The 12824-nt window shown below is 35.8% G+C and overlaps 1 protein-coding gene across 7 annotated transcripts in view; it reads right to left on the bottom strand.

Annotated features, from left to right (window-relative positions):
* Positions 1-266: 266 nt before the first annotated feature.
* The window catches only part of LOC132417879 (charged multivesicular body protein 1B2-like), a 69479-nt gene continuing 56921 nt past the window's right edge, over positions 267-12824 (bottom strand). For 5 of the 7 annotated variants that reach the window (XM_060001735.1, XM_060001729.1, XM_060001736.1 and 2 more), the window contains 2 exons: positions 1352-1489; positions 267-1052 (listed from right to left, as the gene is read on the bottom strand). In XM_060001735.1, coding sequence (XP_059857718.1) covers positions 1357-1489 — 133 coding nt within the window. In that variant the 3' untranslated portion in view covers positions 267-1052; positions 1352-1356. Of the gene's footprint in view, positions 1053-1351; positions 1490-12824 lie in introns of those variants that run through there. The other 2 variants (XM_060001731.1, XR_009517946.1) reach the window with 2 other exon arrangements.

Here is a 12824-nt window from a genome sequence, read left to right as displayed (position 1 = left end):
AAATATCATGATTTATCTATATAATGGACTACAGTTTATCAGCTAAAAAGACTAATGATATAGAATGATTAATGTAGATAGATGATAGATTAGATAGAGATAGATAGAGAGAATATATACATAACTGAATAAAAAGAACAATATATTCAGTATGGTATCATACAATCACACACATTACATGATATACTTTCTATAGCATATGTAAATGCATAGAAAAAGGTTTAGTAAGATACAAACCAAAAAAGAAGAAGGGATTAAGACAGAGACTGAGAAAGTAGTTTATTCTTATATGAAAATATATTAATTTTTCCAAGGAATATTCATATATTCAATATAGAACTAAAAATATTCATATATTCAATATAGAAATAAAAAATAATATGCTACCCATAAAACCAATTACATCTGGGTCTGGAACCCCAGCTCTTTAACTTACTACCTATGTGAGCTTAAGCAATTCTCTTACCTTTCTGGGACTTAAATTTTATGTCCATACACTATGGATAAGTATAGGATTTACCTTGGGTTGAGTTTTAGAGAGTATATACGTAAGAAAAGAACACACAGAAGACCTTCAGTAAATACCAACTATTGTTAGCATTTTAATTATAGTTTCTATATGAACTGACCTTGGCCTCCAGTGCATGCTCTGACAGTCATTCCATCCTGTCAACCATCTCCTTGTCTGAGACCCTTCTAGCCATTTTTCCCTATATCTGTACAAGACATCACATAGACAGCCAACTGGAGGCATCAACCTCTTGGTGGCAGAGGGTAGGTTAGGGTTTTCTCCTGTTTTGTTTTTGTTTAATAAATATAGCTATTACAAACACTAAACCTAATTTGTTATCTACTGTCTCTCCAACACTCCTTTGTCTTTTTTCACCACCTGTCTTTTGGATGTGCTTCTCTGAAGACAACTGGGGACAAGCACTGGACTGGGATTTGGATAACCTGGATTAAACTTCTTGTTCTGCAACTAATGACTAAGGGAGATTAGGCAATTGTTGAAAATCTTCTTTGTTTGTAGAATTCCTTGCTGTCTTCTTTACCTGTTATGCAAATCAAAGGGAAAAAAAAAGAAAATATCTGCCTACTGTAAAGATCTATACAAAAGAGAATATTATCATACTAATTGCATATTGCCTTTTAAAAATGATTAGCCAATGGTTACTTTTAACAAATAATATATAATTATTTAATAAATAATATCAATCATTTCAAAAATAATAATTTTAAGAAATAATTCTATCTTGATGGAGGAAAAATACTTGACCAGAAATATTTTCTATATCATTTCTCCTTTACCAATATCTGTGGGAAGCCAGGTCTGGTTCCAATAAGGCCTTACCCCATTCACCTCATACTCTGAGAATTGCAGGCCAAGGTGTCCAGGAAGAGTTTATCAAGTGAAGATCTAAACAATTTATCTTTACTCTCTTGAGGATAGACATTGTATATTCCATTTCCTTTCTCCTCAAACTTATCTCTAAAATGAATCAAAAATGAATATTAGGTATTATACATTCCTCTTTGTGCCTGCAAACACATCATTTGTTTTCTAAGCCCTAGAGTAGATGTGAAAACTCATTCAAATAAAACTGGCAAAAATAACAGTACTGGAGAGAACTGTTTTGCAGTGTCTTCCTACCTCCCATCATCCCTTGCAGGCAAGAGCTGACAAAGTAGCAATGGAGACATGGACCACTGAATATAAAGGAAACTTTGACACCATTTCAAGTTATCAATCCCTGAAAAAGGGTAGTACTGATAAGCTTTGAGATAATTTCTTCTTTCAAAGTCAAACAGAAGAAATGCTATCCCTCAACAACCAGGGGCTATGCATGTTTAGTTGGCGTTTAGAAACTATTTATATAACTTTCTTAAGTTCTTCATGAAAGGCTAAACTGTAGAAGCAGTAGAGTATAATGGTTAAAAGCTTGAGCTCCACAGCCAGCTGGATGGGTTCTTTTTTTTTAATATCTTTTTATAAAATTAATTTTTATTGGAGTATAGTTGCTTTACAGTGTTGTGTTAGTCCCCACTGCACAACAAAATGAATCAACCATACATATACAGATATCCTCTCCCTTTTGGACTTCCCTCACATTTAGGTTACCACAGTGCATTAGGTAGAGTTCCCTGAGCTATACAGTATGTTCCCATCAGTACAGATGGCCAACAAACACATGAAAAGGTGCTCAACATCACTAATTATTAGAGAAATGCAAATTAAAACTACAATGAGGTATCACCTCACACCAGTCAGAATGGCCGCCATCAAAAAATCTACAAACAATAAATGCTGGAGAGGGTGTGGAGAAAAGGGAACCCTCATACACTTTTGGTGGGAATGTAAATTGATACAGCCACTATGGAGAACAGTATGGAAGTTCTTTAAAAAAACTAAAAATAGAACTACCATATGACCCAGCAATCCCACTACTGGGGATATACCCAGAGAAAACAATAATTCTAAAAAAACACATGCACCCCAATGTTCATAACATCAATATTTACAATAGCCAGGACATGGAAGCAACCTAAATGTCCATCAACAGAGGAATGGATAAAGAAGATGTGGTACATATATGCAATGGAATATTACTCAGCCATAAAAAGGAATGAAATTGGGTCATTTGCAGAGACGTGGATGGACATAGAGAATGTCATACAGAGTGAAGTAAGTCAGAAAGAGAACAGCAAATATCATATTATAAGGCATTTATGTGGAATCTAGAAAAATGATATAGATGATCTTACTTGCAAAGCAGAAATAGAGACACAGACGTAAAGAACAAATGTATGGATACCAAGGGGGAAAGGCGTGGGGTGGGAGGAATTGGGAGACTGGTATTTACACATGTATATATTATTGATACTATGTATAAAATAGACTACTGATGGATGGGTTCTTTATTCTACTAATTATAAGTGTGCAAATGACTTAAGTTCTCTATGTCTCCTTTTCCTTATCTGTAAAATGGATTTGAGGTTATTTGGAAGACTAAATAAGATTTTTCATGTAAAATGTTTAGAATAATGCTTCAGACTTAAGTTATTGGTAAAAATAATTGTTGTTATCATCATCATCATCATGCCATCTAGTATGGCATGAAGCAGGACTACTGTACCATTTATTTATTTCATTTTTTTAAATTGAGGTAATGTTGGTTTATAACATTATATAAGTTTCACGTGTATATTTCTACTTCTGTATACATTGCAGCATGCTTATCACCAAAAATTTAGTTTCCAACCATCATCACACAGTTGACACCTTTACCTATTTCACCCTCACCCCCACCCCTTCCCCTCTAGCAACCACTACTCTGTTCTCTGTATCTACATGTTTATTTTTGTTTGGTTTGGTTTGCTCATTTTTTTTATATTCCACATATGAGTAAAAACATATGGTATTTGTCTTTCTCCATATGACTTATTAAAGACATGGTTGAAAGAAACTGAAGAAGATACAGATAAATGGAAAGATAGTCTTTGCTCATGGATTGAAAGGTTAAACATTGTTAAAATGTCCATATTACCTAAAACAATCTACATATTCAATGCAATCCCTATCAAAATCCCAACGACATTTTTCAAAGAAATAGAACAAAAATCCCCAAAAAGCCAAAGCAATCCTGAGAGAAAAAGAACAAGTCTGAAGGTATAATATTGCCTGATTTCAAACTATAATACACAGCTATAGTAATCAAAACAGCATGGTATTTGCAGAAAAACAGATACATAAATCAAAAGAAAAAAATTGAGAGCCCAGAAATAAGCCCACACATATATGGACAATTAATTTATGACAAAGAAGCAAAGATCATACAATGGAGAAAGCTTACTCTCTTCAATCAATGGTGTTGGGAAAACTGGACAGATACATGCAAAAAAAAAAAAAAAAGAGAAGAAACTAGACCACTATCTCACACCACACACAAAAATCAACTCAAAATGGATTAAAGATTTGAATATAAGGCCTGAAACCATAAAACTTCTAGAAGGAAACATAGGCATTACACTCTTTGACATCAGTCTTAGCAATATCTTTCTGGATATGTCTCCTCAGGCAAAGTAAACAAAATCAAAAATAAACAAATAGGACTATATCAAACCAAAAGGCCTCTGCACAGCAAAGGAAACCATGAACAAAAAAACCTACTGAATGGGAGAAGATATTTGCAAATCATATATCTGTTAAGGGTTTAATATACAAATATATAAAGAACTCATACAATTCAACAACAACAACCTAAAACAAACAATCCGATTAAGAAATGGGCAGAGGAGCTGAATAGACATTTTTCTAAAGAAGACATACAGGTAGCCATCAGGCACATAAAAAGATGTTCAACATCACTAATTATTAGGGAAATGCAAATCAAAACCATAATGAGATATCATGTCACACCTGTTAGAATGGCTATTATCAAAAAGCAAGAAATAACAAGTGTTTGTGAGGATGTGGAGAAAAGAGAACCCTCATACACTGTTGGTGAGAATGTTAATTGGTGTAGCCAATTCCATACTGTAGAATAGTATGGAAATTCCTCCAAAAAATTGAGTAAAACTGTTGTGTGATCCAGCTATTCCACTTCTGGGTATTTATCCAAAGAATACAAAAACACTAAATTTGAAAAGATATATGCATCCCTATGTTCATCGTGGCACTATTTACAATAGTCAAGATATGGAAACAACCTAAGTGCTTATCAACAGATGAATGGATAAAGAAGATATGGTATGTATAATGGAATCCTATTCAGCTCTAAGAAAAGATGAAATCTTGCCATTTGTGACAATATGGATGGACTTTGAGGGTATTATGCTCATTGAAAAAGTCAGACCGAGAAAGACAAATATCTTCTTTTTTTTAATTTACTTTTAACATTTCTCTGTCACTGTCAAATTCATACCACCAAAAATAAAGCCTCTTTTAATATCTGAGACATTCAAAGTACCTGTCTGATCAACTGACTGATGCACTATACCCATTTCTAAGCAGTTCTGTTGAATATTCCTAGACAAAAAGTGTTCATTTATTATGTGAACTTGGTTCTCTCTCTCTCTCTCTTTCTCTGTCTCCTGGCTCTCACTCTTCCTTCTTCCCTACCTCCTTCCCTGTCCCTCTCTCCTCTAATCCCTGGAACCTATGAATATGTTACCTTACATGACAAAAGGGATTTTGTTGTTTCAGATATGATTAAGGGTTTTGACCTTGAAATTATGCAATTATCCTGGATTATCTGAGTGGGTACAATCTAATCACATGCATTCTTAAAATCAGGAGGACCTTCCTGGGCTGTGGTCAGCAGGAGATGTGACTGAGGAATAACGGTCATAAAACTGCAATATTGCTGGCTTTGAAAATGGGAGGAAGGGGCCCTGAGCCAAAGAATGCAGGTGGCCTCTAGAAACCGGAGAAGGCAAGGAAATGGAACCTCCCCTAGAGCTCTCAGTAGGGAAAAAGCAATTGACTTTAGCCTGGTGAGACCCATGCCTGACTTCCGACATACAGAAAATTGCCCGTAACCTCTCTGAACTCCTGATCTTCCCATGTCTATCCAGGAAGATAGATCTAATGTTTGCTCAAGATAGTCTGCACTAAGAGGAAGTAAAATGGATTTATATTCTCAAAGAAAGAGACAAGAAGCTCCTATACCTTCTCCTTTATTTCCTTATTCATCTTTAGTCCTGTAATTCCCCCAAACCATTGCTGAACCACAGCCAACATCCAACTTTGAGCATTTTCATGCCTAATTCTTCCTTTGGGAATGGTCTCCATCTGAATCTCAAAAGGTCAACTTGACTAGAATTTTCCTCTTTGTTTTGATTTTAGTAAATGCTCCCAGTAATATATCGGGAACTTGTCTGTTCCAACTTTTCTCTTCCTGTGCTAGGATTTTCAGCTTAACTAGAAAGAAAGAGACACCCAGGGAGCAGAATAGTTATGAGGTTTTTCAAGAACATTTCTTGCTCCATGGGGTCAAAAGGCATCCGAGGCCCTCTCTTTACTAAAATCAGTTGGAGGGATTATGGAATAAGAAAATTCTCTTCTTCAATATCTGCCTGGAAGCCAATACAAATTTCTTTCCCACCAGCAGGGCTAGCTGCAAATTTAACTTCTGGAAAGAGAGCTCTGAACTAAGTATATCTCAGAGAGACATTTGAACTGCAAGCATACCTTCTATCACCCTGCCATTTCCCACTCCTTCCCTCCAACCTTTCTTTTCCCTTCAAGCTCCTCTCATTCTCCCCTTGTTTGCTCTTCTCTCCTCTGTCCTCTTTCACTTATTTTCTTCTATCCTTTGAGTTGAAAACCACTTGTTTTTATCTGGATTAAAGCTTGTAATCGCCATCTACTGGTTGTAAGATATAAGTACAGGTTGTGGCTGTGTATTCATGAATATTTGCATGCTTGATTATAGTCAATCTCTATGAGGTTATTATTTTCCTTTTTGATTGCATAGTTAAAATTGTTTCTTGAAAAAAGTGAACTGTTATCAAGTCTTACTTTTTCAGAAAATGTGCTTCTAAGAGACTTTAAAGCTATAATTATTAAATTGTAATTTACTAAGCCCCTTCAGAGAGGGACTCTGCTCAACTTACCAAATGTCTGGCTCACGGTAAGAATTTTGTGAGTATATTTTGAACAAATATTTGTTGAATTCGTCACTTGACACAGAAACAAAGCCTCTGTGTGTGTGTGTGTGTGTGTGTGTGTGTGTGTGTGTCAGTGTCAACTGGCTATTGCAATAGCTGCCTAACTAGATCCCTTGCCTTTATTTCCTTCCTCTGTAATCCATTCTACATTTGTTGATAGGTTAGTTTTCCTGAAGTTGAGCTCTCTATTCATGCCAAAAAACATTTTTATATGTCTGCAATGACTCCCCACTTCCCACAGAATGAGGTTCAAAATCATTGGCTTGACATTCAAATCTCTCATTCCTCAATTCTGACCGCACCCTAATTTGCTGAGTTCAACTTCTACAGCCCCCGCTTCACACACAAAAAATTGAATTACCTGTCATTCACAAAACAGACCATGCATTTCACTGTCTTTGTACCTTCTATCAGACTGTGATTTGCCTTCCTGTTCCACATTTTGCAACCTTTACCTTCTTTTCAAGTTGCCTCTTGTAAATTACTATCTCTTTTAAACCTTCTTTGATTATCAGTGGCATATATGTTGCCACCCTAGAAGTGCCCTCTCTTGTTTCTGAATTCTCACATCAATTTATCTTAATGTTTCTTGTCACTTTGAACTTTCTATTTTGTATTCTAATTATCTGTGTACATGTTGTATTCCTTCTACTAGATTGTGAGCTCCATAATCATAATAGAAAATATTAATACTTATCAATGTTTATTGAATACTTATAGGTCAGGATTACTGAGAGGTAATATAGGACCTAGTATGTAGTAAAGGCTGAATAAGTGTTAGCTATCATTAATTTTATTGTTGTTGCTCATTTTTAAACAAATTCTCCCAAATTTTTCCACTGCTCTTTCAAAAATATTCACCTTCAGAAGTCATAAACAATCTAGCTGTGCTTTCATTATTCAAAACTTTTGTTTCTTTTCTTTTATGGAATTGTCTTCTTTTGAAAATTCTGACAGGCAGGCAACAATCAGAGAGCCACTCTGTTTGAATCCTGGATTTGCCACTTTATAGTTATATGACCTGAGGCAAGTCAACCCCTCTTTGCTTCAGTTTCTTCATCTATAAAATGAAGATAATAATAGTACCTATTTCAGAGGGTCATTATGATTATATAAGTTAATATAAATAAGTGCTTATAACAATATTTGCAACATAGTAAATACTATATAACTATTTAATTGTTGTTATTATTTTTATTTTTGGAGAAATACTATGAAGCAGGCACTTTGACTTACATTGTCTCATTTAATTCTCAGAAAAACACTATGAGGTAATAATTATTTTTTCTGTTTTGCAGAAGGGGAGGTCTAAGCTCAAGAAAGTTAAATATTTTTCAAAGGCTTCACAGGTAGTGAAAGAGCAGAATTCAAACCCTGGTGTGGTTGCTGCACCCTAGAAAGTTAAGGAAGCATTGTTATCGATGTTCTGAAGAATTAAGAACATTTGTAAATGTAGAAAAAGGAGGCAATTATCAAAAGGTATGATTTGAAGGAAGCCCTGCCACAAAATTCCTCCACTTTAATACTACAAGGTCTTTAAAACAACTGTTATTACTTTATTCTATGGGTTAGGCATTGCCCTCTCTAGACTCTTGGAAGGAATAGCACCTCAGTTTATCACATTCATTAATACTGATAGAAATGCTTAAAATCAGGAATCCCCAAAGGGGAACCATTTTCTTTAGGCCAGTTTTGATATAGTGCACCCCATTCAGAGAACCTGATTTAACCTGGTTCTCCATCTCACTTTGGAAGCAGCAAGTTTGGGGCAGCAGGCCCTTGATTAAAATCCCAGCTTTTTCACGTCTTAGCTGTATGACCTTGGGCAAATCACTGAGCCTGTTTCCTTATCTGTCAAATGTGGATAACTATTTCTACTTTAGAAAGTTATGGGCATTAAGTGACTTGATGCACATAAAGGCTTAGTGCAGGTCTTGGCACATGGCAAGTGCTTAAATAACGTTAGCTATTTTAGTCTAGCTTCTGTTGGCTCCAATGCAGGGCAAGCCCCTAGCATCCTGCCCCTACAAAAGGAGCTTTATCAGCTATTTAAGTATGGTTAAAAAATAATAATAGTCATAAGCATAACCCTAACATTTATATGCCTTTAAGTTTTCAACAAAGTGTAAATATCTTGGGGGCCTACACAATTGAGATAGACAAATATATTATCATCCTCACTTTACATATAAAGAAAGTGAGGCCCTTCGTAAAAGGTTTAGTGACTTACCCAAGGTCACATATTTAGTGAGCAACAGAGAAAATGAGACCAAAGTCTCCTGGCTAGTGCTTCTTCCTCTCACTCAAATTAGCTCTAGAGGACCTGGACTTCAGAATGAAACTCAAAGTTTAGTTCCTTTGCTTGCTGGTTTTGCCTCTCATGTACTTTTCGATCTTGTGCCAGTGGCTTTTCCTTTTTGTTTTCTTAACAAAATCATTTTGTCTTTTGTATTTCAAGGAAAAATGTGAGACCTAATTTTGCCAGTAACTTTCTTTTTTATGTTCAATATAATGTGCAATCACAAATATGGTTTAACTGATTGTTATCCATTTCTTGATCAGTTTCAAGTCCTTGTGAGATAGCAAGCACACCATGCATACAAAAGTATCTCTCGGCAGTGTGGAAACAGGAAGACTATCCAGGAAGAAAATGGCCCATGACTTTCAGTAGATAAAATTGAGTAGCAGAAAATGACTAAGAAATAAAGGTTTTCCTTTGTCTTGGTGCTTTTCTTTTTCTCTTTCAACTGTTTTCATTTTCTTTCCTTTGTTGTTTTTACTCTCCAAACATCAGAGGAAGAAGAAAATCAGCCCAAACCTTGAGTTTCCTGACTTTTGTCATTTAAAGCGCAATTTAAAATTCCTTAAATATTATCTAGACTTTATAAAGGGTGTTCAATTTTCCTACTAATAGCATCTGGGTCTTGTTACATGGCTTTCCTTTTTGGCACGTGGAATCATATTGCAATGAGACAGAGGTCATAGCACAATGTTTTTCTTCCTTTCTTTTAAAAGAAAATTTTTGGAGGTGAGGTCAAGTGGTGGTGATAAGTAATTCACATAGGAAATAACCAGCCAAAGAGATAATTTTCAAATGATCGATTATCCAAAGGGAGGGGTAGAGAGAACATATGCTATACTAAGGTCATTTTCTTTCCCTCACTGTAATGCATCAATGGAATTCAAGCAAGCAGATGTTGGCCTTCACAAGTCCCTGCTAGAGGGGTTTCATGACTGTCTGTCTACTTCACTATGCCTCACTTTAACCTACTACTCAACATTAATCAAACATTTGGAAACATCTGATAGCAGTGCTGCATAATCCAGGTCTGTGATTTACTGTCTGATTCTTTCAGCCCCTGTTTGCCTCTTGTTTGGCTTTCATGTGAAGTAGCAGAGGTTAATCACCCTAGGCTCTCTGAGTAGTCCCTCCAGCTGCCATTTGTTGTTGTCAGTCCATCCTGATGACTCTCTTCACAGACCTGCAAGAAGTGTTCCCACACACCAACACTGAGATGATAATTGATTTGCAGGAGCCCATTCTTCAGTTCCATTTAGGAGGTAACCTACCAAGTTTGCTGCTCACTGTCAAAAGGAATTCAATTAACACACCATAAGTGTGACAGTCGTCAAAGTTCAATATTGTTACTAGCTGTCTTGAAGTTTCTGGACCATCCAGTTCTTGGCTACCCAGGGAGGCCCAAGAATAATGGAAGAACTCTTCCAAGTTGTTTCTTTTTCTCCTTCTTTCTCTTTTTCTGTTTCCTTTTTTTTACCAGCCTAATGGAAAATGGTTCAATTTATGCAACTGAGAGCCATACATTAATATGATCAAAGGGGGGAAAGGGTAAATTCCTATTTAAAGCAAAAGCAAACTCTGAAAACAGTTTAATGAACACCACATTATTACTGAATTGTGGACTAAACAGTGTGTGTCTGAACATTGATCAACATATTTCATGCTTTCTGTTTGCTGCCAAAAACATTTCATAAATCTGTAGCTTTTCCTGATTCCCATGGTGCTCTACAAAGAACTAAGGTGATATACATTTGTAATGTGTCCAATTGGATTTTCAAATAATATTGTATTTGGAAAATATTCCCAAGTTAAATATTATACTCTATCTATCCCTGTCTGAGATTTTTAATGCTTCCTTATTGGATGTTGTTCAAAGAATAGTCTGTGCCTTCTACATAAGGGTGAATGTAATAATGACTCTTAAAAGGAAAAAAAAAGATTAAACAAATAAGTTGTGACTCACTGAGTTTCCTGAAGCAGACACACCATAGCTTGATAGTTTGTGTCTGACAGCATCTGGTATCACACTTACACTAGAGAGTAGTAAGATGTATTGTGAATTAGCTTCAGGAGAAAACTATATTTGCTTCATTTTCTTGAGATATTTAGCAAAGCCTTCATCTGAATTATTTTGTCAAGAAAATTTGAGTTTAAAGAAAAGGATACCAACATCATTTTATATCAGTTTTAGGATTTGTTTTCCATAGGTCACAAGTCAAAAGAAATTTCTTAAAATTACATGCCATTACACCCACTTTTAAACAATAGAATTAGAAGCAGAAGCCATAGGTGTTTCTCCCAGCCCTGTCAGTTTCCAGCTGTATGGCCCTGAGGCAAGGAAATGTGAGCTGTTGCTACAGCCAGCTGGTTCAGTTGAAAAAAGAAGATGGACTATTTTTTTTCTTTCAGGTAAAAATTTTTTTAATTTACTTCTCTCCTTTTTCTTTTCTTACTGTACAATTTGAGAGTAAGTTGCAAAAATCATGACTCTTCACCCCTATTTCAGTGTGTATTTCCAAAGAACAAATACAATATCTTATAGAAAATAGTACAATTATCAAATTCAGGACAGTTAACATAGATGTACCCTATGTACAATCCATATTCAAATGTTGCTAATTATAGGAAGAGTGATTTTTAAAATGAACTTAATAGAAGGAAGGAGTAACATGATTAGATTGGGGGAGGAGGTAATATTGTTGTAAGGATTGTGTGAATCTAAGAAGTTTCAGTTTGTCTCAATTTACCCTCATTTAAAATGCTCCTCATAGTATCATGTCTTGGACATCTGTTTCTCTTTCCCTTTTCCTTTTTCTTCCTTTCCCTTCCCCATAAGCTCAAGTGAGATTCTGTAGCACAGAAATGAGCAACTGCTGGTGAAGTGAAGATATCAGATAAAGCTGAAACCGTACACCTCAGATTGGGACTTGAACCCATGTGGCCAGGACAGAAACCTGGTTGAAATCCACAGTCCGCCAACTGATATCACACACTTGGTTTCAGGACTTAATGAAGCTCAGATTCTTGATATCTCATCACAGAAAGAATTCAGTGAGAGACAAAGTGATAGGTAAGAAGTGGATTTATTTAGAGAGAAACACATTCCACAGACAGAGTGTGGGCCATCTCAGAAGGTGAGAAAAGGCACAAGGGTATGGGGTTGTCAGTTTTTATAGGAGTGGGCAATTTCATAGGCTAATGAGTGGGAGGAGTATTCCAGCTATTTTAGGAAGGGGTGGGGATTTCCAGGAATTGGGTCACTGCCCACTTTTTGATCCTTATGGTTGGTCTTGGAACTATCACGGAGCCTGTGGGTGTGTCATTTAGCTTGTTGATGTGAGCATATACTGAGGCTCAAGGTCTAGTGGAAAAAGTTGATCTGTCCACCATCTTGGATCCATTTGGTTCTAATCAGTTTATGTCATGTCCTGGGGCTATGTCATTCTTTCAAAGGTTGTGCCCTGACTCCTTCCCTCCTGTTTCAAAGCCATTATTGCTGAAACCTTAATTTTATTTATTATTCGCTTTTATTTTTAAAATGTTTATTTTTAATTGTAGATACAATCACATATCACTAAATTTACCATCTTGTGGCTAGCACTCTGGGCTTTGAAAAATAATTTTAAAGTTAACCACATTGGTATTAAGACTTCACTGAAACAGAACAATTTAAGACAATATGGAAAAAATGAAGAATGAAGATTCTTTCTTGGATCAGCTACAAAGACTGAATGCTTCAACTCCAAAGTACACCATTGCCTTTTAAACCACTTTCATGTTTTTATCCATTGTTTGAGGAGATGCACAATTGAAATCCTATCCTTAGATAGGGTAGGTAGGAGCCCAAATAATGCCA

Source organism: Delphinus delphis, chromosome X, assembly GCF_949987515.2.
Source record: "Delphinus delphis chromosome X, mDelDel1.2, whole genome shotgun sequence".
Classification (NCBI taxonomy): Eukaryota; Metazoa; Chordata; class Mammalia; order Artiodactyla; family Delphinidae; genus Delphinus; species Delphinus delphis.
This window is presented reverse-complemented; position numbering and strand designations above follow the sequence as displayed.